The sequence below is a fragment of the Ornithorhynchus anatinus genome, chromosome 20 (genome assembly GCF_004115215.2).
Source record: "Ornithorhynchus anatinus isolate Pmale09 chromosome 20, mOrnAna1.pri.v4, whole genome shotgun sequence".
Classification (NCBI taxonomy): domain Eukaryota; kingdom Metazoa; phylum Chordata; class Mammalia; order Monotremata; family Ornithorhynchidae; genus Ornithorhynchus; species Ornithorhynchus anatinus.
In genome coordinates, this window is record NC_041747.1 from 2149761 (window position 1) to 2175837 (window position 26077).

Sequence of the window (26077 nt, forward strand, 5' to 3'; positions counted from 1 at the left end):
TGTTTTTGTCTGTCTCCCCTGATTAGACTGTAAGCCCGTCAGTGGGCAGGGATGGTCTCTATCTGTTGCCGCATTGTCCATTCCAAGCGCTTAGTACAGTGCTCTGCACGGAGTAAGCGCTCAATAAATACTACTGAATGAATGCTGTGAGGTCACAAGTGCCTAGTTAGGACAGCGGGCTGAAATGGGAAATTGGGGAGCTAAAACCCAGTTGGGGAAGGTTTCCTGGAGATGTGATTTCAGCAGGGCTTTAAAGAAAGAGCTGGGTTCTGGATGATTGGAAGGGGGAGGGAGTTCCAGGCCAGAGGAAGGGAAGGGTGTGAGCAAGAGGTCGGAGACAGGAGAGATGAGAAGGAGGTGCAGTGAGGAGGTTGGCTTGAGAGGGACAAGCACTGCGAGCAAGAGTGTGGTGGGAGAAGAAAGCGGAGCTCATCGGCAGCCTCCAAGCCAGCGGGTCGGCCGGGTTTCGTCGGCCGGGTTTCTGGTGAATGCCAAGAGGAAGGCGCCACGGTCGGAGGTTTCGGAGTAAAGAGGAGACACACGCAGGACGATGTTTCCGAAACATCGTCCAAGAAGCGGAGTGAAGTGTGGAGCGGAGAGAGGCAAGACCGGAGGCAAGAAGGCCGGCGAGGAGGCTGACGCGGTGGTGCCTGGGGGAGGGGGTGGCCGTCTGGAGGAAGAGGCAGAGGGGCCAAAATAAAGGCCTGCGGTATTTACGACGCAAAGAGAAATAATAATAATAATGTTGGTGTTCGTTAAGCGCTCACTATGTGCCGAGCACTGTTCTCAGCGCTGGGGAATCAGGTTGTCCCACGTGGGGCTCACAGTCTTAATCCCCATTTTCCAGATGAGGTGACTGAGGCACAGAGAAGTTAAGTGACTTGCCCAAAGTCACACAGCTGACAAGTGGCCGAGCCGGGATTCGAACCCATGAACTCTGACTCCAAAGCCCGCGCTCGTTCCACTGAGCCATGCCGCTTCTCTATCAGAAATCAAACATTTCAGGGCCACGAAACGACGTCGATAGCTGGGAGAATTTCTATTCGGATCAGAATGCATCGATTCTCCGCTGACAGTACGCGGGATGATTCCCGGCCCGATGTGCTCCCCCGGAAACGTCAGTCGGGCCTTGACGTGTTGTGGTAGTCTGTCGAGGGGCCGGCATCTAAGGTATTCCCGGTTCACGATTTCTTCGGATAAAATAGTTGTGGCATTTAGAGCAGAAAGAAGTCTATGCATTGTTTCCTAAAACATTTACCGGTCTGACGGACACGCCAAGGAACACATTCGGCGGCCCTCGCGGTCACAGACTACGTGATAGAGAGATTCACCGCTAGACAGGGCTGGGTCGGAGGCAATGAACCGGACTGTATTCATTTTGTCGTCCCCCCCCCGCCACCGATCGACTGATTGAGACCCCGACCGCCTTTCGGAAACCGAAATGAACCGTGTGCCTTTCCTAGAACGCAGAGAAATGAGGCCGGGGTGCGTGCGATGGCTTTGCGTCTTAAAATCAGAAGGGAGGAAATGTTCCCCTGGAGAGACTGCTGGTGTGTCATTCACACAACTTGTCTCTATTCTTTTCCCCACTTCCTGGACTCGTCTGTGTACATTAACTTCCTCATTGTCCCTTTATATAGTACCAGTCGCTGTCGGGGTGAGAGCTTGCTATTCTACAGCTCAGCCTGCTGGAACAAATATATATTTAGAGAGAATATATTTATACCCATTTCCAAATCCACAGGCAGAAGGCTGGCTGACTATCGATTGCATCAAGTGACAGCTGCATTGCTCTGTTTAGCTCTTCATTTTTCTCTAAACTATGATTTTTTTATGGTATTTAATAACACTGTTGGTATTTGTTAAGCGCTCCCTATGTGCCGAGCACTGTTCTAAGCGCTGGGGGAGACACAGGGAAATCAGGTTGTCCCACGTGGGGCTCACGGTCTCAATCCCCATTTTACAGATGAGGTGACTGAGGCACAGAGAAGTGAAGTGACTTGCCCACAGTCACACAGCTGACAAGTGGCCGAGACGGGATTCGAACCCATGACCTCTGACTCCCAAGCCCAGGCTCTTTCCAATGAGCCACGCTGCATTTGTGAAGCGCCTACTACGTGCCAGGCACTGTACTAGGCGTCGGGGTAATAATAATTAATAAAGTTGGTATTTAAGCGCTTACTATGTGCCGAGCACTGTTCTAAGCGCTGGCGTAGATACAAGGGAATCAGGTTGTCCCCCTTGGGGCTCACCGCCTTCATCCCCATTTTCCAGATGAGGTGACTGAGGCACCGAGAAGTGAAGTGACTTGCACCACTTGACGGTGGCGGACCCGGGATTAGAACCCATGACCCCTGACTTCCTAAGCCCGGGCTCTTTCCACTGAACCACGCTGGGATAGGTGGGACCCAGTTCATGTCCCACATGGGACTCACAGTCTTCATCCCCATTTTATAGATGAGGTAACTGAGGCCCAGAGAAGTGAAGGGACTTGCCCGAGGTCACAGAGCAGACAAGTGGCGGAGCCGGGAATAGAATAATAATAATAATGTTGGTATTTGTTAAGCGCTTACTACGGGCCGAGCACCGTTCTATGCGCTGGGGGAGATACAAGGGAATCGGGTTGTCCCACGTGGGGCTCACAGTCTTCATCCCCATTTTCCGGATGAGGTCACTGAGGCACCGAGAAGCGAAGTGACTCGCCCAAAGTCGCCCAGCTGACAGGTGGCAGAGCCGGGATTCGAAGCCATGACCTCTGACTCTCAAGCCCGGGCTCTTTCCACTGAGCCGCGCTGCTTCTCTTTATCAGATGCCATCATTATCGTTATCATCACTGCGCGGTATGGGACTTTGTGTTTTTCAACTTTACCGGGTTTAAAACAGCAAAATAGACTATGGTAGAGGTCAGAGTCACGACCCCTGCCCTCGAGGAGCTTCCAGTGAAACCGAGAAGCCGACAGAAAATGGACGCTGGCTTTCCGGAATTTTCTAGCCGTCATTTTCTCATCAGCTGGCGAGGTCAGGAGGGACCGAAGACGCACTGAGCGTGGCCGGTTTTGATTTCCTTGACACTGCAACGGGTTCCCTGCCCATTGCAGTTTCTTCTGGACGCCCGGAACCAGAGTTCAGATCTCAAATCCGCGGGAGGAGATTTCCCGGGGCATTGATTTTGATGAAGTCCGTCTCCATCTCCTGGGGATCATCCTCGACTCATCTCTCTCATTCGGCCCACATATCCAGTCTGTCGCCAGATCCTGGTTGGTCCTACCTTCCCAACATCTGCGGAATGCACACTCCCCTCTCCGTCCGGACCCCGCCACCTCGCCGATCCCAGCACTTATCGGATCTCACCTTTACTCCGTCAGCCTCCTCGCTCACCCCCCGCCCCCCCCCGGCCTCTGCCTCTCCCCGCTTCAGTCCAATCTTCATACCCGGGGTCGTATTTCTAAAAAAAAGGTTCAGTCCACGTCTCTCCATTGCTCGAGAACCTCCGGAGGTTGCCCGGCCGCCTCTGCATCGGACAGGAACTCCTCACCATCGGCTTCGAGGCGCTCAATCGACTGGCCCCTCCTGTCTTAGCTCGTTAACCTCCTAAACGACCCATACGCGTCATTCCTCTAGCCCCAAACTACTTTCTGTACCTCCGTCTCGTCCGTCTCGCCACCCACGCCTTCGCCCACATCCTCCCCGTGGCCTGAAACGCCCTCCCCCTTCGTCTCAAACGGACCAGCTCTCTCTCTCCGCTTTCGAAGCCTTATTTAAATTCGCATCTCCTCCACCTGTCCTTCTCCGCCTAAGACCTCATTTCCCCTACTGGATGTCCCGTCTGGGTCGCTTATGCACTGAGATTTAATAATAGTAATAATAACGTTGGCATTTGTTAAGCACTTACCGTGTGCAGGTTGTTCCTTTCGAGGCTCACCGTTAATCCCCAGTTTACAGACGAGGGAACTGAGGCCCAGAGAAGTGAAGTGACTTGCCCACAGCCACACAGCTGAGAAGTGGCAGAGCCGGGATTCGAACCCATCACCTCTGACTCCCAAGCCCGGGCTCTTGCCACTGAACCAAAAGGCCCTTTTTTGACAGGTCCGAATACTCAGAAACGCCGTCGTTAAGATCTCGGGAGGGCGGGTGGTGTTTGCGTTTCTTTATTTGATTCTTTTATTTCCTATTTTGATGCCTGGCCACGTGAGCGGCTTCTCTGACTCCATATTCCTCCTGGACCCCGTTCCAATTCCTAGGGCTCTGGGTTCGAGTCTAGGGTTCACTATTTCTCCACTGGCTCTTCGGTCCGTTCACAACACTGTTTTCTGAGTCCCTGCTTTTAAGGGATTCTACTCTTCATCAGCACCTTCTGAGCCAGTTTAGGAAATTCATTCATTCATTCGATAGTATTTATTGAGCGCTTACTATGTGCAGAGCGCTGGACTAAGTGCTTGGAATGGACAAGTCGGCAACAAGGAAATGAAACGGGAGCCAGTGAGGTGTTGCAAAGCAAGCAGGCAGAGAAGCCCAAACACTCAGACCCCACGGCCAGGGAGGAGCCACATTTCGCTGCCGGACCTGCAGTGCAATCAATCAATCAGTGGTTTTTATAATAATGTTGCTATTTGTTAAGCGCTTGCTATGTGCAGAGCACTGTTCTAAGCGCTGGGGGAGATACAGAGGAATCAGGTGGTCCCACGCGAGGCTCACAGTCTTCACCCCCATTTTCCAGATGAGGTCACTGAGGCACCGAGAAGTGAAGTGACTTGCCCACAGAAACACAGCTGACAAGTGGCAGAGCCTGGATTCGAACCCGGGTCCTCCGACTTTTTTATGCAGTTATTCATTCAATCGTAGTAGGTGCCAAACACTATAGTAGATAAAGGATAATCAGGTCCTCCGAGGGGCTTACAGTCTACGCAGGAGAGAGAACAGGGATCGAATCCCCATTTTCCCGATGAAGGAACTGAGGGCCAGAAAAGTTAAGTGACTTGTCCAAGGTCATACAGCAGGCACGTGGTGAAGCCGCAATTAGAACCATAGAGAAGCAGCGTGGCTCAGTGGAAGGAGCCCCGGCTTGGGAGTCAGAGGTCATGGGTTCGAATCCCCGCTGTGCCACTTGTCAGCGGTGTGACTGTGGGCAAGTCACTTCACTTCTCTGGGCCTCAGTTCCCTCATCTGTAAAATGGAGATTAACTGTGAGCCTCGCATGGGACAACCTGATGACCCTGTCTCTTCCCCAGCGCTTAGAACAGTGCTCTGCACATAGTAAGCGCTTAACAAATACCGACATCATTATTAACTTCTCTGCGCCTCAGTTCCCTCATCTGTAAAATGGGGATTAAGAGTGTGAGCCTCCCGTGGGACAACCTGATGACCCTGTATCTCCCCCAGCGCTTAGAACAGTGCTCTGCACATAGTAAGCGCTTAACAAATACCAACATCCTCGACTTCTCTGCGCCTCCATCACCTCATCTGTAAAATGGGGATAAAGAGTGTGAGCCTCTCGTGGAACAACCTGGTGACCCTGGATCTCCCCCAGCTCTTAGAACAGTGCTCTGTACTTAGTAAGGATTAACAAATACCAACATTATTATTATTATTATTACAAGGCCTCTCTGCCCCCCCACTTCAGCTCCGCTCAGCTAAGCCCCCTGATGACCCTGTCTCTCCCCCAGCGCTTAGAACAGTGCTCTGCACATAGCAAGCGCTTAACAAATACCAACATTATTAACCTCTCAGTGCCTCAGTCCCTTCATCTGTAAAATGGGGATAGAGTGTTAGCCTCTCGTGGGACAACCTGATGACCCTGTATCTCCCCCAGCGCTTAGAACAGTGCTCTGTACTTAACAAGCGCTTAACAAATACCAACATTATTATTATTATTACAAGGCCTCTCTGTCCCCGCTTCAGCTCCCCTCAGCTAAGCCCCCTTATGACTTATAACCCCCGCGCTTAGAACAGTGCTCTGCACATAGTAAGCGCTTAACAAATACCAACATTATTAACCGCTCAGTGCCTCGGTCACCTCATCCGTCAAATGGGGATGAAGACTGTGAGCCTCCCGTGGGACAACCTGATGAGCCTGGATCTCCCCCAGCGCTTAGAACAGTGCTCTGCACATAGTAAGCGCTTAACAAATACCAACATTATTAACCTCTCAGTGTCTCGGTCACCTCATCCGTCAAATGGGGATGAAGACTGTGAGCCTCCCGTGGGACAACCTGATGACCCTGGATCTCCCCCAGCGCTTAGAACAGTGCTCTGCACATAGTAAGCGCTTAACAAATACCAACATTATTAACCTCTCAGTGCCTCAGTGACCTCATCTGTAAAATGGGGATGAAGACTGTGAGCCTCCCGTGGGACAACCTGATGACCCTGGATCTTCCCCAGCGCTTAGAACAGTGCTCTGCACATAGCAAGCGCTTAACAAATGCCAACATGATTATTATTATTATTATTACAAGGCCTCTCTGCCCCCCACTTCAGCTCCCCTCAGCTAAGCCCCCTGATGACCCTGTCTCTCCCCCAGCGCTTAGAACAGTGCTCTGCACATAGCAAGCGCTTAACAAATGCCAACATTATTATTATTATTGGGCCTAGACCGTGCGCTCTGCGAACATTTAGGATTGACGGTCCGATGGGGAGGTTGAAAGTCCTTTCGGGCGACCAGGCCGAAGCCCACGTGGTCGGGGCGGCCATGACACTTCAGGGCAGAGTCCCCCCGCTTCAAAGCCCTCAGCGCGCCTGCGCGGCCCCCCTCCTGCCCACATCCGACGAGGCGGGGGCCCTCCCCGGGCACGTGACCCGCGCAAAGGCCCCCCTCTTTGGGGTGCCCGCCGCGATGCCGGCGGCTTGTTCCGCTTTGACGGCGCCTCCGCCTTCCTTTTTAGAGAAAGGAAGAAATCCTACCGGGTGGGTGGCTTCCAGGGGGAGGGGACAGGTTGTCCCGGGGGGTCCCGGGGGCGGGCAGGGCGGCCGGAGGGGGGAGGTCGGGGCGGGCGGTGCGCGGGGCAGCCCCGGGGCCCCCGTTGTAAGGCCGGGCGGAGGCGCCTCCTCTTTCTTTCGAGGCCGGAGCCGCCATCTTGCAGGTAGGTGGTCGGGACCGGTCCTTCTCCTCTTCCTCCTCTCCTAAACTCCCCGGAGACCCCCCTTCCCCCTGGCCTGGCTGCCTGCGGGGCTCTGTACTGAGCGCCCACCTGCCCCTGAGTGCCCAAAGGCCGGGCTGTGATGCTGATGGGGGGGAGGGTTTGTTAAGCGCGTGGCTCAGTGGCAAGAGCCCGGGCTTGGGAGGCAGAGGTCATGGGTTCGAATCCCCGCTCTGCCCCTTGCCAGCTGGGTGACTGGGGGCAAGTCACTTCGCGGGGCCTCGGTTAGCTGCAAAATGGGGATTAAGTGTGAGCCTCACGTGGGACGACCTGATGACTCTGTCGCTCCCCCAGCGCTTAGAACAGTGCTTGGCACGTAGTAAGCGCTTAATACCAACATTATTATTATTATTATTAAGCGCTTCCTCTGTGCAGAGCACTGTTCTGAGCGCTGGGGGATACAAGGTGGTGAGGTTGTCAGAGAAGCAGCGTGGCTCAGTGGAAAGAGCCCGGGCTTGGGAGTCAGAGGTCATGGGTTCGAATCCCGGCTCAGCCACTGGTCAGCTGGGTGGCTTTGGGCAAGTCACTTCGCGGTGCCTCAGTGACCTCATCCGTAAAATGGGGATGAAGACTGTGAGCCCCACGTGGGACAACCTGACTCCCCTGTGTCTGCCCCAGCGCTTAGAACAGTGCTCGGCACCTAGTAGGCGCTTAACAAATACCAACATTATTACGTGGGGCTCGCAGTTTTCATCCCCATTTGACAGAGGAGGGAACTGGGGACCAGCCAAGTGAAGTGGCTTGCCCACAGTCACCCCCCTGACAAGTGGCGGAGCCGGGATTAGAACCCACGACCTCTCTCAATAATAATAATAATGCGGGCATTTGTTAAGCGCTTACTATGTAATAATAATGTTGGTATTTGTTAAGCGCCTACTATGTGCAGAGCACTGTTCTAAGCGCTGGGGGAGACACAGGGGAATGAGGTTGTCCCACGTGGGGCTCCCAGTCTTCATCCCCATTTTACGGATGAGGTAAATGAGGCCCAGTGAAGTGACTTGCCCACAGTCACACGGCTGACAAGGGGCAAAGCCGGGATTTGAACTCATGACCTCTGACTCCAAAGCCCGTGCTCTGTCCACTGAGCCGCGCTGCTTCTCTAATGATGGTATTTAAGCGTACTGTGTGCTAAGCACTGTTCTAAGCGCTGGGGGACATCCAAGGCAATCAGGTTGTCCCATGTGGGGCTCACAGTCTTCATCTCCATTTTACAGATGAGGCCCAGAGAAGGGAAGTGGCTTGCCTGCAGTCACACAGCATTCAAGTGGCGGAGTGGGGATTAGAACCCATGACCTCCGACTCCCAAACCCGCGCTCTTACCACTAAGCTGCACTGCGTCTCTGATCTCATCTGTAAAATGGGGATTGAGACCGTGAGCCCCATGCGGGACCGCGATTGTATCCAACCCCATTTGCTCGTATCCACCCAAGCGCTTAGTACAGTGCCTGGCACAGAGTAAGCCCTTAAATATTACAGTTACTGTTCTTATCCCGAGACATTAGCCCGGGCAGCGAAAGGGATTCTGGTGGCACCGCTTTAGTCTTTTTTCCCCCCCTCGTAGTATCAAGTGCTTACGATGCGCCAGGCACTGTACTAAGCGCTGGGCAAGATACAAGCTAACCAGCTTTGCCCCAGTCCACGTCCCCCGTGGGGCTGCCTTAATCCCCAGTCTCCAGATGAGGTAAACTAAGGCACAGAGAAGTTATGTGGCTTGCCCGGGGTCACACAGCAGGCAAGTGGCGGAGTCATGTTCTGACTCCAGGTCCAGGCTCTAACCATTAGGCCACGCTGCTCCTTTGGGTGCACGTGTGTGTTTTCCTCCATTTCGGAGCCAAGCTTAAACCCATATCTGGCTGCCCATGTTTAAGATGCCTCCAAAGTGCCAATTTGCAAGAGCGTCTAACAACTAAACAGTGGCCAGGAATCTCTCCTGGAAGTACGTTCCATGACCTCACTGTGCACGATAATACAACGTGTGTTCCTTAGGCATAACGGAAGAAACTTCGCAAAAATCCCATGTAAAATGACATTCTGCCCAAAATGGCCCAAACGGGACAAGGGCATTCCTTTTGAAAATAGTCCCAATATTTACTGGCGGTTGGTGTAATATGCCTGGGTGATTGTTGATCATGGAGTGTGTGTTTGTGTATGTGTTGTGGAGGGTGGGGGGCGTCCTTATTTGGAAACAAAACAGAAGGTGGTCACCCTAGGTATGACTTAACCGTACTTAAATTTTCCAGGTAGTGTGTAACTTGGAAAATCTCAATTGGTCAAAAAATGAAAAACCTCATTTCAAACAAAGATAAAGCTGTTTGTGATCTTAGAATTTGCCAACTTCCTATAAGAAAAAGTACTCGATCTGCTTTGCCTCTTTGTTTCAGTAATTCGCCAAAATGACGAACACAAAGGGAAAGAGGAGGGGGACCCGCTACATGTTCTCCCGGCCTTTTCGCAAACATGGTGAGTTTTTAATCTCCACAAGGATCGATGGTCAAGCTCTCAGGCTCCAATAACCTCACTGTCTCCCTGATTCACGCCCTAATGCAGGTACCGTGGCTGTCTAGTCATTGGAAAAATTCTGAGAACTAATATTTTAGCAGAAAGTTGTAGCTTTATGAAGTTGCCGGAGTTGAAACGGGAATTGACGTTAGAAATCATTTTTCCTATCATTTCTAAAGCTCCTGTTACAGCCTAAATGGCAAAGATATCGAAATATTTTTAAGCTAATTTGAAGTGTTACGTGCTGTTCTCCATCCAAGAGAATATTGTTATTCTGGGCCCTTTGATTCTGATGTGCTGTATTAAATGTTTGTTCACAGGTGTTGTCCCACTGGCTACTTATATGCGCATCTACAAGAAAGGTGATATTGTAGATATCAAGGTATGTTGTGAAGCGCCATTGAAAAGTACGGGGTTTCTTTCCAGCACTGGTACAATGCTGTGGAATAATTAGCGGTTTAATGGAAGATCAGTAACCACTCGGTGCGATTTGCTTACTCCGTGCAGAGCACTGTACTAAGCACTTGGGAGAGCGTAGAAACAGAATTAGCAAACACGTTCCTGGACTAACAAATTTACAGTCTAGAGATTGTAAATACAAATGGTACTATATGTCAACTAAGTTAATAATAATGATGTTGATGACAGTATTTAGCGTTTACAATGTGTCAAGCACTGTTCTAAGTACTGGGGCAGTTACAGCGTGGCTTAGTGGAAAGAGCCCTGGCTTGGGAGCCAGACGTCATGGGTTCTAATCCTGGCTCCGCCACTTGTCAGCTGTGTGACTTTGGGCAAGTCAGTTAACTTCTCTGTGCCTCGGTTACCTCTGTAAAATGGGGATTAAGACGGTGAGCCAGGAGTCCTGCTCTTGATCTGGTGCTCGATGATGATTGTCTCGTGTGATTGTTCTTTTGCAAGAGCAGAATGAACATACCATTTCACCGGCTCTGAGAGCTTATCTGGATCGTCAAAGAGCATCCCACTTATCCTCAAGTCTTAGTCACGAAGCGTTTCAAGGCCCAAACGTCGGAACTAAGATTGGCTTGTTTCTGTCTTTTAGGGCATGGGGACAGTACAACAAGGTATGCCTCATAAGTGTTACCACGGCAAGACCGGAAGGGTGTATAACGTCACCCAACACGCTGTGGGGATTATTGTAAACAAACAGGTCAAGTAAGTCAATTTTACAGTATCGAGATAATCTGGGCTTTGTAGTGCCTCCTTTCCCCCCCTTTCACTTTGCCAGTTAGACATTTCTCTTGTCTTTATTGGTCATTCAAATGGGGTAAATTAATTTCCTTTTAAAACTCAAGCAAACAAATTTGTTTGTCTTGTATCCTATCAGGGGAGACATTTTTGGAGTATATAAATGATTTGACGGTCATTTGACGGTACGATTGCTCATCTGCTTTAAGATTTTGAACAGTGTATTCAAACAAATCAAGTAATGGTTAAATAATGTCTTCAGAGCCGGGACTCGTAAGCGTTTTTCTTTAGGCGAAAGGCGATCGGCGATCGGGTGATCACGTTAGGGATTAGACAAGAGTGAGTGCGGGGCTAAATGTGATGCTTGGGTTTTTCTCCCATTCCAGGGGCAAGATTCTTGCCAAGCGGATTAATGTTCGAATTGAGCATATTAAGCATTCTAAGAGCCGGGACAGCTTCCTTAAGCGTGTGAAGGAGAATGATCAGAAGAAGAAGGAAGCCAAACGGAAGGGCATCTGGGTTGAACTGAAACGTCAGGTATGGGGGAGTTAAAAAGAAAAAAAAAATTCCGGTGCTAACGTGCCCAATGACTGTTGAAAGGCTCCTGTGTAAAATTGGCATCTAGTGGGGCTTTCGAGTGAAAGTCAGTCAGGTGGTGTCTGACTAAGCCCATTCCCAGACGATATGGGACCCTATGTGAGAAGTTTATATCTCTGGTTGTACACTCAGCACTAGTGTAGAATAAGTATGCATCTAACCTTTCCCACTTAACCCATGAAATGAATGAGTTGTTTCTGTTTTTAATTCCTATCGTCTGCGCCAAGCCTCTAGTCCTCCTCAGGAGATTCCTGACACTTCAACATCCCAAATTATCCTCTCTCCCCCAAAAGCCACATCTAAGCGCTGGCCCCATTATCTGTGGAATTCCTCAGTCTGGGTAAGATAAGCTTAGAATAATTCAAGGAGACAAGCCAGGCTAAAAATAGCTTGGAGATAGCTTTAAGGGAGAGAGAGACCTAGCCGTGAACCAGCCCTCCTACGGTGCCTAAGGGATTGGGACCGATTATTTTCACCTAGTGATCTGTGACCCTGGGGTTTCTGATTTAAAAAGGGCCCCCCACCAGACCAGCCGGTGGATAGGATCGCCAGTGAACTATTCCCTCCGAAATCAGAGAAACTGCTCGATGATGATCTTCCTAAATGATGACTTTAGCAAAAGTCAAAAATGACTGCGTTATTTCACCGGTTCTGAGAGCAGCTCGGGAGGAGGGTGTCTGTGGGTGGTTAGCTGGCTTCTGGGCTGGGTTTTAACCTCTCCCCTTCCTTCCCCGTCAGCCCGCTCCACCCAGGGAGGCCCACTTTGTGCGAACCAACGGCAAGGAGCCCGAACTGCTGGAACCGATTCCCTATGAATTCATGGCATAATGTGCGTATGCGTGAAATAAAACTTTTGGACTAAGGAGGACCGTGGTGGCTTTCTTTTCTTAAACTCTGGGCGGTCGAGATCGAGCCTGGAGCCGATCAGAAGCTGGCCTCGTAACGATTCAGGCTCTCGAGTGATGACCGAAAATTTAGTCTGATTTGGGGGGCGTGACATTTTTACTCGGGAAAACCGCTTTAATCCCTGTAGATCGTTTTGGGAAAAAAAAAAAAAATCAAGAATGCCACTGGAAGTAAAAATAGGAAGATTGGAATGCTGTCTACACAGATGGGGGAGACAAGGGAAAGTTGATTTCTCATTAATTTGTTAATGATTGAACGAGCAGGATAAACATAATGAGCTGTTGCCATTTTGCTCAAAGCTTTTATAGGAGCCTCTCCTTTAACCTAAAATGGAATGTTTTGTTAAAACATTCTTGTCCTTTTTGTATTTCAAGTCTCCGAAGGGACCGGAGGAGATGTTTCCTTCGTGTTAACTATGCAGTAAACCAGCCATAACATTGCATTTTAGCCAAAAAGTCACTAGCAGTGTTATGGTTACAGCAGTAACCATAGTGGAGGGCTCTGTGTTTGTACTCATCTCCCGCTCACTAGAAGCAGCGTGGCTCAGTGGAAAGAGCCAGGGCTTGGGAGTCAGAGGTTATGGGTTTGAATCCCGCAAGAGTTTGGGCAAGTCACTTAACTTCTCTGGGCCTCAGTTCCCTCATCTGTCAAATGGGGATTCACTGTGAGCCTCACGTGGGACAACCCCATGACCCTGTATCTACCCCGGCGCTTAGAACGGTGCTCTGCACATAGTAAGCACTTAAATACCAACATTATTATTATTACTAGCTGAGTTCTGGGCAGGGGGTGGGAGAGGGTCCCGAGCTTGAACTCTTTCTGGCTGTGACTGGGCGTGTGCTCTGGGAGGCCTGTGGAGAGACGGATAGTGTGACCTGTTGGGGTCCCTTCCTGCATAGACTGCGGAAGAGGGGCGCAGGGTGGGTCACAGCCCTGACCGTGGGTCGGGCCCCCTTCTGCCCTCCCATCTCCAAGGAGTGGAGCTGCTTTAGCACGCGGTGCCTGGAAAACATGGTTCCAGCGGGGGGCTTCGTTCGTCACCCTGTTTCTTGGGGGAGGACCTGCATCACATTCCTCGCCGTTCTTCAGTCACCTTGCCCCCTCCTTCCTCACCTCGCTACTCTCCTACTACAAGGCAGCCCACACTTTGCTCCTCTAATGTCGACCACCTCACTCTCCCTCCCTTGGCCAACTCAAGCCCGCGACCTGCCTCAGGCCTGCAATGCCCTCCCTCTTCATATCCAAGAGACACTTACTCTTTCCCCCTTCAAAGCTTTATTGAAGGCACATCTCCAAGAGACCTCCTGTGACTAAATCATCTTTTCATTTACTTCCACTCCCTTCTGCGTTGCCCTGACTGGCTCCTTTTATTCATTCAATACTATTTATTGAGCGCTTACTATGTGCAGAGCACTACTAAGTGCTTGGAATGTACAATTTGGCAACAGATGGAGACAATCCCTGCTCATCAGGGCTTACAGTCTAATCGATGGATATTCCCCGCCTTCCAGCGCCTCAGCACCTTAGTCCCTATCTGTAATTTGTTTCTCTCAATGTCTCCCCTTTGAGACTGAATAGTTGTGGGCAGGGAATGTCGTCGTTTTAGTGTAGTCTCCCAAGCATTTAGCATAATGCTTTGTACCCAATGCTCAATGAATACAATTGATAGCCTCAAGGCCACTGTTAAGGAGGTAGACTGTAAGTTGGTGGGCAAGGAATGTGTCTATTGTTGAATTATACTCTCCCAAGCTCTTAGTACAGTGATCTGCACAAAGTAAGTGCTCAAATACAATTGAAAGAATGAATATTGGGTATTGAGCTGGGCTAGGGTGATGCTTGCTTCCTGCTGAATAAAGTGAGGTCAAAATGATATACTAAGACTCACTCTACCCTCTCTGTTCTCTCCCAAGTACTTAGTATAGAGCTTTGTACACAGTAAGGGTTTAGGAAATATGATAGATTTTTAACTTCATTCATTCAATAGTATTTATTGAGCGCTTACTATGTGCAGAGCACTGTACTAAGCGCTTGGGATGAACAAGTCGGCAACAGATAGAGACAGTCCCTGCCGTTTGACGGGCTTACAGTCTAATCGGGGGAGACGGACAGACAAGAACAATGGCACTAAACAGCGTCAAGGGGAAGAACATCTCGTAAAAACAATGGCAACTAAATAGAATCAAGGCGATGTACAATTCATTAACAAAATAAATAGGGTAACGAAAATATATACAGTTGAGCGGACGGGTACAGTGCTGTGGGGATGGGAAGGGAGAGGTGGAGGAGCAGAGGGAAAAGGGGAAAATGAGGCTTTAGCTGCGGAGAGGTAAAGGGGGGATGGCAGAGGGAGTAGAGGGGGAAGAGGAGCTCAGTCTGGGAAGGCCTCTTGGAGGAGGTGATTTTTAAGTAAGGTTTTGAAGAGGGAAAGAGAATCAGAACCTCCATTAAGGCCTAGTTGCTTAAGATGGAGTCCTGAATGGACTTAGTTGTTGAACTGATTTGTGGTGTAATTCATTTAGTCGTATTTATTGAGCACTTGCTGTGTGCAAAACAGTGTACTAAGCGCATGGAAAGTACAGTTCAAGAGAGACAATCCCCGCCCACAATGGGCTCACAGTCTACAATGGGGGAGACAGACGTCAACGAAAACAGGCATTAATAGCATCCATATAAATAGATGTGTACACGTCAAAAGAAGTAAATGGATTAATTATAAATAAATAGAATTATAGATATGTACATATACACGCAAGTACCGTGGGGCGGGTGGAGGTTAGAGCAAAAGGAGCGAGTCGGGGCGGAGGGGAGGGGGAGCTGAGGAAGGAAGGGGGGCTTAGTCTGGGAAGCCCACGAAGCTGTTATTGAATGTTATTTACTCATCTGGTAGAGAGTCCAAATTCGCTACCCTTGTGTAATAGTTCCCGTTATTTTCATTTCGTTCCTGGGAAAGAATAAAAGGGATAGTCTCCAGACTTGAGAGCCTTCCCCCATCTCCAACTGTTACTAATTCTATTCCTTTTGTAAACATGACTGGATTAACGGCCTCTCAAAGCAAATCAATGAGAGGCTATAAAATTGAGTGACTAGTCCAAATTAAAAAAAAAAAAGTTTTTCACTAAGTGGTTTACGAAAGGAACTGTAAGCATTTTATTTCTGAGGGATTTGGGTGTTTACCCTGTGTCATTTCAGCAGCTTTGTGTTTACTTTGTGTCAAGTCCCCAATTTTTGTAATGAAAGCTATCGTGAAGTGGAATCTTTTTCCATTTGTTGAACCCATAACAATTTAAGAACTGCAGCTGCAAAGGTTATTGGGCAAAGTACAGGATGATGCAAACCTACCCCAATTATGGAAGAAAATATCTGTCAGAGCTCATGTCCCCCTAAGAGGCAGAATCTTGCCAATCCTTAACTCATCCCTAACTCTGACGTCCCCCATCTTTTTGCTGGTTATTTCTCCCGCTCCCAGGCCCGCGCTCTTTCGACTAGGCCACCTCGCTTCTACAAAAAATACCTTTCTAGTCTTTCAAGGATTCCACTCTGAGGAATGCTGTAGTAAGCTCCCATCTCAAGTCAGTTATAAGGCTAGAGCTGCAAAATCATTCCTATTTGTTTTTCCCAAAGCCAAGTCTCCCAACAATCCGTTCAAACTACTTTACACCCAAACTCAAGCATGTTAAGGAGCAGGTGGCATAATGCCTTCAGTCGAGCAGTTTGTCGTCTTTTTTCTTCAGAAAAAAGGAGAAGATTGGATGAATAGAAGTAAATTAGAGGGAAAAAAAGAAATTAAAACCCAGACTCTGATTTCAACACCCGACACTTAGCATGGGAAACCCGTAGATCCGGCGTACGTTTTTCCAAAATGTCATTTATTCATCCCAGACCGCCAAGAGACAAAACAAATGCCGAGGACGTTCGTGCCGAGGCCGTGCCAAGCTAATCCCAATTTCCAGGTCTGAAGGCGATCCGAAAGCAAGCGGCAATTGGAACTTACCTTTCTGCGACAAATCGGGCAAAAACGAGTTCCCTGAGAGAGGGAGGTGTGGAGGGAAACGTGGGAAATCCACGGGGGAAGGCTGGGCAGTGAAGAAGGGGAGGCTGATAGAGTGAAGTTTCTGGAATGAACGTGAATTACCGTGAATATCTGGAATATCCGTGAACGATATTCACGGAGCGTGTAACGCTTTAAAGCCGATGGCAAGGAGTTTCCCTTTGAGGCGGAGGTGGCTGGGGAACCACTGGAGGTTCTTGAGGAGGGGGGAGATGGGGGCCGAACTTGATTTAGAAAAACGATGGAGGCCGCGGAGTAAAGTATGGACCGTGATGGGGGAGAGTCAGGAGGCAGAGAGGTCAGCAAGGAGCGCAATAAGTGCTGGGATCACCGTAGTTTGGATGGAGAGGAAAGGGCCGTTTTTAGCAAAGTTATAACCGACAGGACTTAGGGACAGACTGAATATGTGGGCTGAATTAGAGATGAGTCAAAGATAATGCCAAGGTTACGGGCTTGCAAAGACAGGGAGGACGGGGGTGCTGTCAACAACGGAAAAGTCAGAATAATAATAATAATAATGTTGGTATTGGTTAAGCGCTTACTACGTGCCGAGCACTGTTCTAAGCGCTGGGGTAGACACAGGGGAATCAGGTTGTCCCACGGGGGGCTCACAGTCTTCACCCCCATTTTACAGAGGAGGGAACTGAGGCACCGAGAAGTTAAGTGACTTGCCCAAAGTCACACAGCTGACAGGTGGCCGGCCGGGATTCGAACCCATGACCTCTGACTCCAAAGCCCGGGCTCTCTCCACTGAGCCACGCTGCTAGAAAGAGGACAGGGTCTGGGGTGGGAAGATGAGAAGTCCCGTTTGGACGTGTTTAGTTTGAGATGTCGGCAGGACATCCAGGTAGAGATATCCTGAATGGGGAGGAAACGCGAGGCTGCAGAGAAGGAGAAAGATCGGGGCTGGAGAAGTAGGTTAGGGAATCATTCACCTAGAGGGGGTAGTTGTTGAAGCCATTGAGTTCTCCAAGGGTGTAGATGGAGAATAGAAGGGGACCCGGAGCTGAGCCATGAGGGTCTCCCACGATAAGAGGGAAGGAGGCCAAGGAGGAACCCGCGAAAGAGACGGAGCGGTCGCGGAGCTGGGAGGCGAACCAGGAGAGGAGAGCGTCGGTGAGAACAAGGTCAGATGATGTTTCCAGAAAAAAAGGGGTGGTCCACAGTGTCGTAGCCCACAGCCCGACCCCGATTTTACGTCTCGATTGCCGCCCCGGGAAAAAGCAACAGGAGGACAAGAGATCCTGCCCGGGTCTCTGGAGGCCTAGCAGTGGTGTTTTTGCCAGGTCATTGCGGTTTTCCGTTTTGCATCCCTATTCTTAGGAGGGAAAAAGAAGTTGCTGCCAAGAGATTTATTTACCCTGGGTATGGCGCTCTGTTCTTAAATAAAGCATAAATAGCTTTTACCGCTGTTGATTCAACTGGAATGTGAATTACGGCGTAATTCGCTTTTACTTAGCATCTTTCCGGCGAAAGGCTTCCTGGGCACTTGTTGCTAGGCTATGGTCTGTCATTTAGGCAGGTTCGGCAGCGATGATAAGACAGGGGGGAAAAGGCTGTACAGAATGATGTAGAGAGCGGCGGGGGGAGGGTTGGCAGCGATTCCTTTCAAACAGCAGCTTTTGCACCACTGCTCAGATCGGCAGACACCAAATAATAATAATAATAATAATAATCAAACCCGTACTAAGCAGTGGGATAGGTGCATGGGGCTCCCAGTCTAAGCAGGAGAGAGAAGAGGTATTGAATCCTCATTTTTGCAGACGAGGGTACTGAGGCACAGAGAAGTGAGGTGACTTGCCCAAGATCACCCAGCAGGTAAGTGGCAGATTTGGGATTAGAACCCAAGTCCTCTGACTCTCAGGTCTGGGCTCTTTCCACTCTAGAAGGCCAAAACCCTCAATTAAGAGACACCCGTGGAAGTCAGAGCTCAGAACAGTGTTTGGCACATAGTAAGCGCTGAACAAATACCAATATTTTTTTGGTATCCGCCCCAGCGCTTAGAACAGTGCCCTGCACATAGTAAGCGCTTAACAAATGCCAGCATTATTATTCTTATCAGTTGCCACATTGTCCATTCCAAGTGCTTGGTACAGGGCTCCGCACATAGTAAGCAGTGGAAAGGGCCCGGGCTGGGGAGTCAGAGGTCATGAGTTCGAATCCCAGCTCTGCCCCTTGTCAGCTGGGTGACTGTGGGCAAGTCACTTCACTTCTCTGGGCCTCAGTGACCTCATCTGGAAAATGGGGATGAAGACTGTGAGCCTCCCGTGGGACCACCTGATGACCCTGTCTCTCCCCCAGCGCTTAGAACAGTGCTCGGCACCTAATAAGCGCTTAACAAATACCAACATTATTATTATTATGAATGATTGGATGGGTGAGTGCCTGAGTGAATGAATGAATCCTGGGGTGGGGGGGGCGAGGGAGGGAGGAGGGCGCGGGGGAGGGGGGGGGGCGCGAGGGAGGGCGCGAGGAGGGCGCGAGGAGGGCGCGAGGAGGGCGCGAGGAGGGCGCGAGGAGGGCGCGAGGAGGGCGCGAGGAGGGCGCGAGGAGGGCGCGAGGAGGGCGCGAGGAGGGCGCGAGGGCCGCACCTGCGCAGTTGATCCGGGGGGGGGCCGCCGCCCCGGGCCGCGTCCGGCGCCTGCGCACTCGGCGCGGACCCGCCTCCGCCGCCCCCCCCTCCGGCGGGCAGGCGGAGGAGGAGCTGGAGGGAGGGGGCGGGGCAGGCCCGGCCCACCGCCTCGCCGCCCCCTTTCGTGGGACCCTCTTTAAAAGCCCCCGGCCGCCTCCCGGAGCGCCAACAACTGCACCCGCAGCCTCGGCGGCCGCCGGCTCCTCCGTCGGTGCCCGGATTTGCGGAGGGTAGCCCGTGGCGGCACTGCCTGGGTCCCCCATCCCCGGGATCGGGGAAGCCGGGGGGGGGGGAGGGGCGTCTGGATGCTGCAAGCGTCCAGGCAGTAGCCACCACCCCCTCCATGCGGCTGCCCACCATGTCCGGGAACTTTCTGCTGGCCCCCATCCCAGAGGCCTCCGCGGAGCCCACGCCGAGCAGGGATGTCAAGCTGGCCGTGCTGGGCTCGGGCCGCGTGGGAAAGAGCGGTGAGTGGTCGGGGGGTGGGGGTGGGGGGGGGGGATTCCTGGCGAGGCCCCCCCCACTCGGGACGGCTCCTCTTCCTTCCGTCGTTTCGATTGAGTGCTCACTCTGTGCGGAGCGCTGGGAATGGACAAGACTGGGCCCGGGAGGAAGGGGGGCGGGTGGGGCTTCAAAGCAATCTCTTCTGCTCATCCAAGATTAGACTGTAAACCCGTCAAAGGGCAGGGACTGTCTCTATCTGTTGCCGATTTGCCCATTCCAAGCGCTTAGTACAGTGCTCTGCACCGAGTAGGCGCTCAGGAAATACTATCGAATGAATCCATTCGGCCCCCTGGAACGACCTCGACCCCCCCCCCACCCCCCGACCTTGGTGCTGCCCCAGCCTGGGACCCGGTGGCCCTGGGGTGAGGTGGGCAAAGGGGCTGGAACGGGGTCTGGGAGCTCTTATTTTCCCGAGAAATAATAATAATAGTGGCATTTGTGAAGCGCTTACTAGGTGCAAAGCACTGTCCTCAGCGCTGGAGGGAGGCAAGGTGATCAGGTTGTCCCACGTGGGGCTCCCGGTCTTCATCCCCCTTTTCCAGATGAGGTCACTGAGGCCCTGAGAAGTGAAGTGACTTGCCCACAGTCACCCAGCTGGCAGGTGGCGGAGCCGGGATTCGAACCCAGGTCCTCCGCCTTCCAAGCCCGGGCTCTTTCCACTGAGCCACGCTGAAATGGGGCAGGGAGGGGAAGCGTCGGGTCTGCCCAGGGCGCACATCGCGGTGCGCTGGGATGGCCCCTCGGTCCCCGCTCCTTCGGGGTGATGGACCGTCTCCCCTCCACCAGAAACCCTCCTCGGAGCTGGACGAGGGCAGATTCCACGTGGTGACCGTCCGTGATGGCAAAACTCAATAGACCTGTCCTTCATCCCCTCCCCTCTCTCTTCCTGCCGGAACCCACAACCGATTCTTTCCTTTCAGCAATTATTGTACGCTTCCTGACCAAGCGATTTATTGGCGATTATGAACCCAATGCAGGTAAAGACCGATTTTTTTTTTCTATATATTATCGGTATTTGTTAAGCGCTTACTATGTGCACTGTTCCAAGTGCTGGGGTGGATACAGGGTGATCGGGTTGTCCCACGTGAGGCTCACAGTCTTAATCCCCATTTTCCAGATGAGGGAACTGAGGCCCAGAGAAGTGAAGTGACTCGCCCACAGTCACACAGCTGCCAGGTGGCAGAGCCGGGATTCGATCCCACGACCTCTGACTCCCAAGTCCCTGCTCTTTCCGCCGAGCCACGCTGCTTCTCTGTATATACATAAAGCGCCTGACGCGTCATCGTCGTCATATATACGCGCCTTCAGTTTCCACTCTTCTCATTCCCCAGAACGAGCTTCACATCTTTTTCGTTTTTTTCCTCCACACCCCTCCCTCCGCTCCTTCAGGGAAGCTGTACTCGCGACTCGTCCACATCGAGGGAGACCAGCTGTCCTTACAGATCCAGGACACGCCAGGCTGTATCCAGGTAAGGCTCTCCGCCGGGTCGCCCCCTTCGCGCGTCGCCTTAATGATAATAATGTTGGTATTTGTTAAGCGCTTACCACGGGCAGAGCCCTGTTCTAAGCGCTGGGGGGGGGATACAGGGTCATCAGGTGGTCCCACGTGAGGCTCACAGTTAATCCCCGTTTTACAGATGAGGTAACAGGCACAGAGAAGTCAAGTGACTCGCCCACGGTCACACAGCTGACAAGTGGCAGAGCCGGGAGTCGAACCCACGACCCCTTCCTCCGGCCCGATCCGTCTAAGATCCGGTGGAGCCGGTAGGGTTAATCCCACCCCGGTGGCCGCTTTCTTTAGTCACCGGCCAGATCCGCCCACGGTTGGGTAACGCGCCGCTGGCCGGCTCGAGCTGGGGGTCGGTGACGGCGGCGAGCAGAACGAATCGATGGATAATACTGACTTGGCGGCCTCAGCACTGTGCCGAGCGCACGGGCGAGCGCCCCTAAGGGATACGGTCCCCGTTCCCAAGAAGCTTATTGCGGTGGAGCGGGGGAGAGGGACGCCAAATAGTCCCAGCGACGGGAGAAAGAGGGAAAAACGGGTAGAGGAAGGAACCGTGCCGAGGAACAGCCGACTAGGGCTCGAGTTCTCCTCGCAGCTTCGGCTTCTCCGGAACGGAGCATCCGTGCTTCCTTCGTCTCCCACCTACCCCACTCGGATCTCAACCGGGGGGGGCGGGGGAGACGGGGGCGTCATTTCACAAACGAGTGACTGATGACTCCAATGCACAGACCGCACAGGGCTCCGGCCAACTCCCCCCCCCCTCCCCAGAAACAACAGGACTCCTATTTCCTCAGTGCCCCCCGCCCAGCCTCCTGAGAAAGGATTTGTTTGGTTGCACAGAGTAGGTTTTGGCGATCGATGCTTAGCTGGCAGAGATTCCCCGGGGGCTCGACGTTGCAGGGCTCGTGGTTGGAACTGCGCGGGTCTGAGAGGTCTCGCGAGCCAGCGGGACCCTCTCTGGCCAGCGCGGGACACGGATAGGATCCGCCCTACACCACGTATCTCGGGAGCGGGGATAGGGCCGGCCCTCCCCGAACCCCCCGGCGAACCGGGAAGCAGAGGGGCCCTAATGGATAGAGCGGGAGCCCGGGAGGCAGGAAGACCCGGGGTCGTCATCCCGGCTCCGCCGCTCGTCTGCCGCGGGACCTCGGGCGAGCCCCTTCACTTCTCTGGGCCTCGGCTGTAAAATGGGGATGGAGACCGTGAGCCCCATGTGGGCCGGGGACCGCGTCCAACTCGAACTGCTTGGACCCACCCCGGGGCTCACCGGAGGGCCAGGCGCACGGTAACCAACACCACAGTTGATTATTATTAACCAGACCAGGTCCAAACACTAAACGGTGCAAGACGGTGCGAGAATTGAGTTGCAGGAATGTGTCCCCCCCGCCCCCGGATTCCCACCGGGTCTTCCCTCGCAGGTCCGAGAAGACTCGGCTCAGGCATTGGAGTCCCTCTCCGGGTGTGTGCGGTGGGCGGAGGGCTTCCTGCTGGTGTTCTCCATCACGGACTACAGCAGCTACCAGGCCATCCGGCCCCTCTACCAGCACATCCGCAAGGTCCACCCGGACGCCAACGTCCCCGTCGTCATCGTGGGGAACAAGGGGGACCTGCTGCACGCCCGGCAGGTGCAGGCCAGCGCCGCCCTCCAGCTGGCCGACGAGCTGGGCGGCGCCTTCCTGGAAGTGTCCACCAGCGAGGACTACGAGGGCGTGTGCGCCGTCTTCCGGCATCTGTGCCGGGAGGTCGGCAAGCTGCAGGGCGGCGGGGACAAGAGGCGCCCCTCCGTCATCTCCAGACCCAAATCGCCCAACGTGCAGGACCTGAAGAGGCGTTTCAAGCAGGCCCTGTCCTCCAAAGTCAGATCGCCCCCACTGTTGGGGTGAGCGCGGCCCCGCTACTCCGGCGGGCAGCGGGACGGACTGGTTTTATCGCTTACTCGAGAGTTTATATTTTTGTACAGCCGTCGTCGATTTTCTCGTGGGTGTGGTGCGCGGCGCGTGAGAAGATGTTTCCCCACGGCCGTTCGGGGACTTTTTGTAATAGAATCTGTATCGCGCCAGAGCGGACGAGCGCCGGTCCTTTTCATTAAAGGCAAATCGATACAGAGCTGTGGCTGGTGTTTGATGCCTTTTGCAAAAGTCGTCTCCTCAACTGAGCTGCCAGAATTCAAATCTTGCCTCCAGTTCAAACCGGGACGTGTCGGGGATCCATCGGGTGGGGGGGGGGCGGGGAGGGGCTTCTCTAGAAGAAGACCAGCACTTGTAGCAGTTGCTGGGGAGGAAGGGGATTTATTAAGTGCGTTATCCCCAGCACTGCGGCTGACGCGGAAGCCACGTTCCCTGCCCACGAGGAGCTTCCACTCTACCAAGCACTCGTTTCCTGGGCCTTTCCTCTAATCCGGGCCACTCAGACCGGCCGATGAGGGGCCCGACGCTAAGTCCCCTCGAGCGACGATCGGGGACGGGTATCAGTGATGGGTAGTGCGGAAAGGGGAGTCAGCAACATCTGAGAGAAAAGTGGAAGTGATAGCACAGGAGGAGGGTGGTCTGGTGGAAAGAGCGTGAGCCTGGGAGCCTTAGGACCCTTTTTAGCGTATCTGTTAAGCACTTTTACGTCAGGCACCCGTTCCAAGCGGTGGGGTGTTCATTCAGTAGTATTTATTGAGCGCTTACTGTGTGCAGAGGACTGTACTAAGCGCTTGGAATGAACAAGCCGGCAACAGATAGAGACGGTCCCTGCCGTCTGACGGGCTTTCGGTCTAATCGGGTAGAAACTAGATAACCAGGATGGACACATTCCCCATGGGGTTCACGGTCTTAATCCCCATTTTGCAGGTGACATAACTCGGGCACAGAGAAGGGAAGTGAGCGGGAGAGCCGGGATTAGAACCCAGGTCCCTCTGACTCCCAGGCACGTGCTCTATCCACCGGGCCACGCCGCTTCTCTGACCTGGGTTCTAATGCTGGCTCTGCCACTTTCAACGCCTTCATTTGTTCAGATGTATTTATTGCGTGCTTACTGTGTGCACAGCACTGTACTAAGCGCTTGGGAGAGTACAGTAGAACAGTAAACACATTCCCTGACCACCTCGAGCTTATATACTACAGCCGGGGGAGACAGACGTTAATATAAGCGAATAAACGACAGATAGGTACCTAGGTGCTGTGGGGCTGGGAGGGGGAAAGAATAATAATGATAATAATGTCGGTATTCGTTAAGCGCTTACGATGTGCCGAGCACCGTTCCGAGCGCTGGGGGAGATACGGGGTCATCAGGTCGTCCCACGTGAGGCTCACGGTTAATCCCCATTTGACAGATGAGGTCACTGAGGCCCAGAGAAGTGAAGTGACTCGCCCACGGTCACACGGCTGACAAGGGGCAGAGCAGGGATTCGAACTCATGACCTCTGACTCCCAAGCCCGGGCTCTTTCCGCTGAGCCACGCTGCTTCTCTAGACTAGAATAAAGGGAGCAAGTCAGGGTGACACAGAAGGGAGCGGGAGAAGCACTTGCTGGGTGTGTGACTCCGGGCAAGTGACTTCCCTGTGCCTCAGTCTCCTCCACTCTAAAACGGGGATTCGATACCTGTTCTCCAACTTCAGCTGGGAGCCCTGTGCGGAACTCTCTCCGACCTGATCCATCATGTATCCACCCCAGTGCGTAGAGCGGTGTCTGAGACAGAGTGAGCAGTTAATAAATATCATTATTTTTACGAAAGAGGAAGTTCACCGGGGCCAAAGAGTCGGCGAGTTGTTATGTTTTTTATGTGACTCATAAAGGCAATAGAACATCTTCTTCCCATGACTGTTAACCCGCCATGAGGCAGCTGGGACTTGAGAGATGCCAGGGCCGAATCTGCCCTGACGGAGTAAAGCACCGGGAGAGGTGCTCCCGGTTCCGAGAGAGGAGTTGCTGAGTGGTTGCTTTCATTTAATGAAACTGAGAAGTCGTTGCGGCCATCGAGGGAAAACAATGAGGTGACTCTGCTTGATTAAGACCCTGGGGAGACAGAGAGAAAGGCGTGGGGGTCGGGAAAAGGGAGGGAAGAGAAGGGTTGCCTCCCTAAAGCTCTGTTAGGCAGCTGAGCCGTTCCACGGGCCGGGGCGGAGAAAGATCAGAACCCTCACGGTGTACACGCTGGTGGTCGGTCAGTCGATGCGTATTTATTAAGCGTTTACCGTGAGCACTGTAGGAAGCCCGTGGGAGGGTACAAGATAACACATTCCCTGCCTTCAACGAGTTACACTTTAGACGGTCTAGACGCGACGGTCATTAATAGAAATAAATGACAGCTCGGTTCAGGAGTGCCGCGGGGCTCGGCGAATAGAGGGAGCAAGTCAGGACGACGCAGAAGGGAGTGGGAGAAGAGGAGAGGAGGGCTTAGTCAGAGACGGCCTCTTGGATGCACATTTCGAAGAGGGGGGAGAGCGATCGTCTGTCGGGTATGAGGAGGGAGGGCTTTCCAGGCCACAGGCAGGACGCGGGCGGGAGGTCGGCGGCGAGACGGACGGAATGGAGGTACGGCGAGGTTAGCGTTAGAAGAGCCAAGTGTGGGGGCCGAGTGATAGCCGGAGAGTACGCGGGCAAGGTGAAGTCGAGAGCCGAGCAGCGACCCAGTCGATGCGATCTGTAAAACTACGCCCGTCGTTTTCTCCGGTTTCTCCCCTTCGGAGGATGAGCTTCCTCAGTCAGGAAGGTCAAGCAACTCTCTTCAACTTTCCACGTGGATCTGTGGCGACGCTCCTGTATCCCTTCTCTCTTTCTTTCCTGGTATTTGTTGAGCGCTCGCTACGCGGCGGTCACCGCTCTCGCGCCATCCGGCTCCTTCCGGCTCAGACACGTTGGCCTGAAAGGCCACTGATGTGCGATCGCAGCGTGAGACTTCGTTCGTTCGTTCAATAGTATTTACTGAGCGCTCACTATGTGCAGAGCACTGTACTAAGCGCTTGGAATGGACAAATCGGCCACAGAGACAGTCCCTGCCCATTGATGGGCTCGCAGTCTAATCGTCAGCACCTAGCGGACCCCAGAATTTCATTACTT

The 26077-nt window shown here is 52.7% G+C and overlaps 2 protein-coding genes and 3 non-coding genes across 5 annotated transcripts; all 5 read left to right on the plus strand.

The window, feature by feature from the left end:
* Positions 1–7046: 7046 nt before the first annotated feature.
* On the plus strand, positions 7047–12304 carry RPL21 (ribosomal protein L21). Its single transcript, XM_029048562.2, has 6 exons — positions 7047–7079; positions 9518–9596; positions 9956–10017; positions 10696–10808; positions 11228–11378; positions 12177–12304. The coding sequence occupies exons 2-6, from the start codon at positions 9530–9532 to the stop codon at positions 12264–12266; spliced, it is 483 nt and encodes a 160-aa protein (XP_028904395.1). The 5' UTR covers positions 7047–7079; positions 9518–9529; the 3' UTR covers positions 12267–12304.
* On the plus strand, positions 10513–10591 carry LOC114805995. Its single transcript, XR_003754126.1, has one exon. It is a non-coding gene; the product is annotated as a small nucleolar RNA SNORD102 (small nucleolar RNA).
* On the plus strand, positions 10860–10991 carry LOC114805944. The gene has a single exon (XR_003754076.1). It is a non-coding gene; the product is annotated as a small nucleolar RNA SNORA27 (small nucleolar RNA).
* On the plus strand, positions 12001–12140 carry MIR1417 (microRNA mir-1417). Its single transcript, NR_034913.1, has one exon. It is a non-coding gene; the product is annotated as a microRNA mir-1417 (primary transcript).
* Positions 12305–19083: 6779 nt separating the features above from the next.
* Positions 19084–23141, plus strand: RASL11A (RAS like family 11 member A). The gene is made up of 4 exons (XM_029047794.2): positions 19084–19491; positions 20449–20505; positions 20918–20997; positions 22454–23141. Exons 1-4 carry the CDS (start codon positions 19368–19370, stop codon positions 22916–22918), a joined length of 726 nt encoding a protein of 241 aa, XP_028903627.1. The 5' UTR covers positions 19084–19367; the 3' UTR covers positions 22919–23141.
* The last annotated feature ends 2936 nt before the right edge of the window (positions 23142–26077 follow it).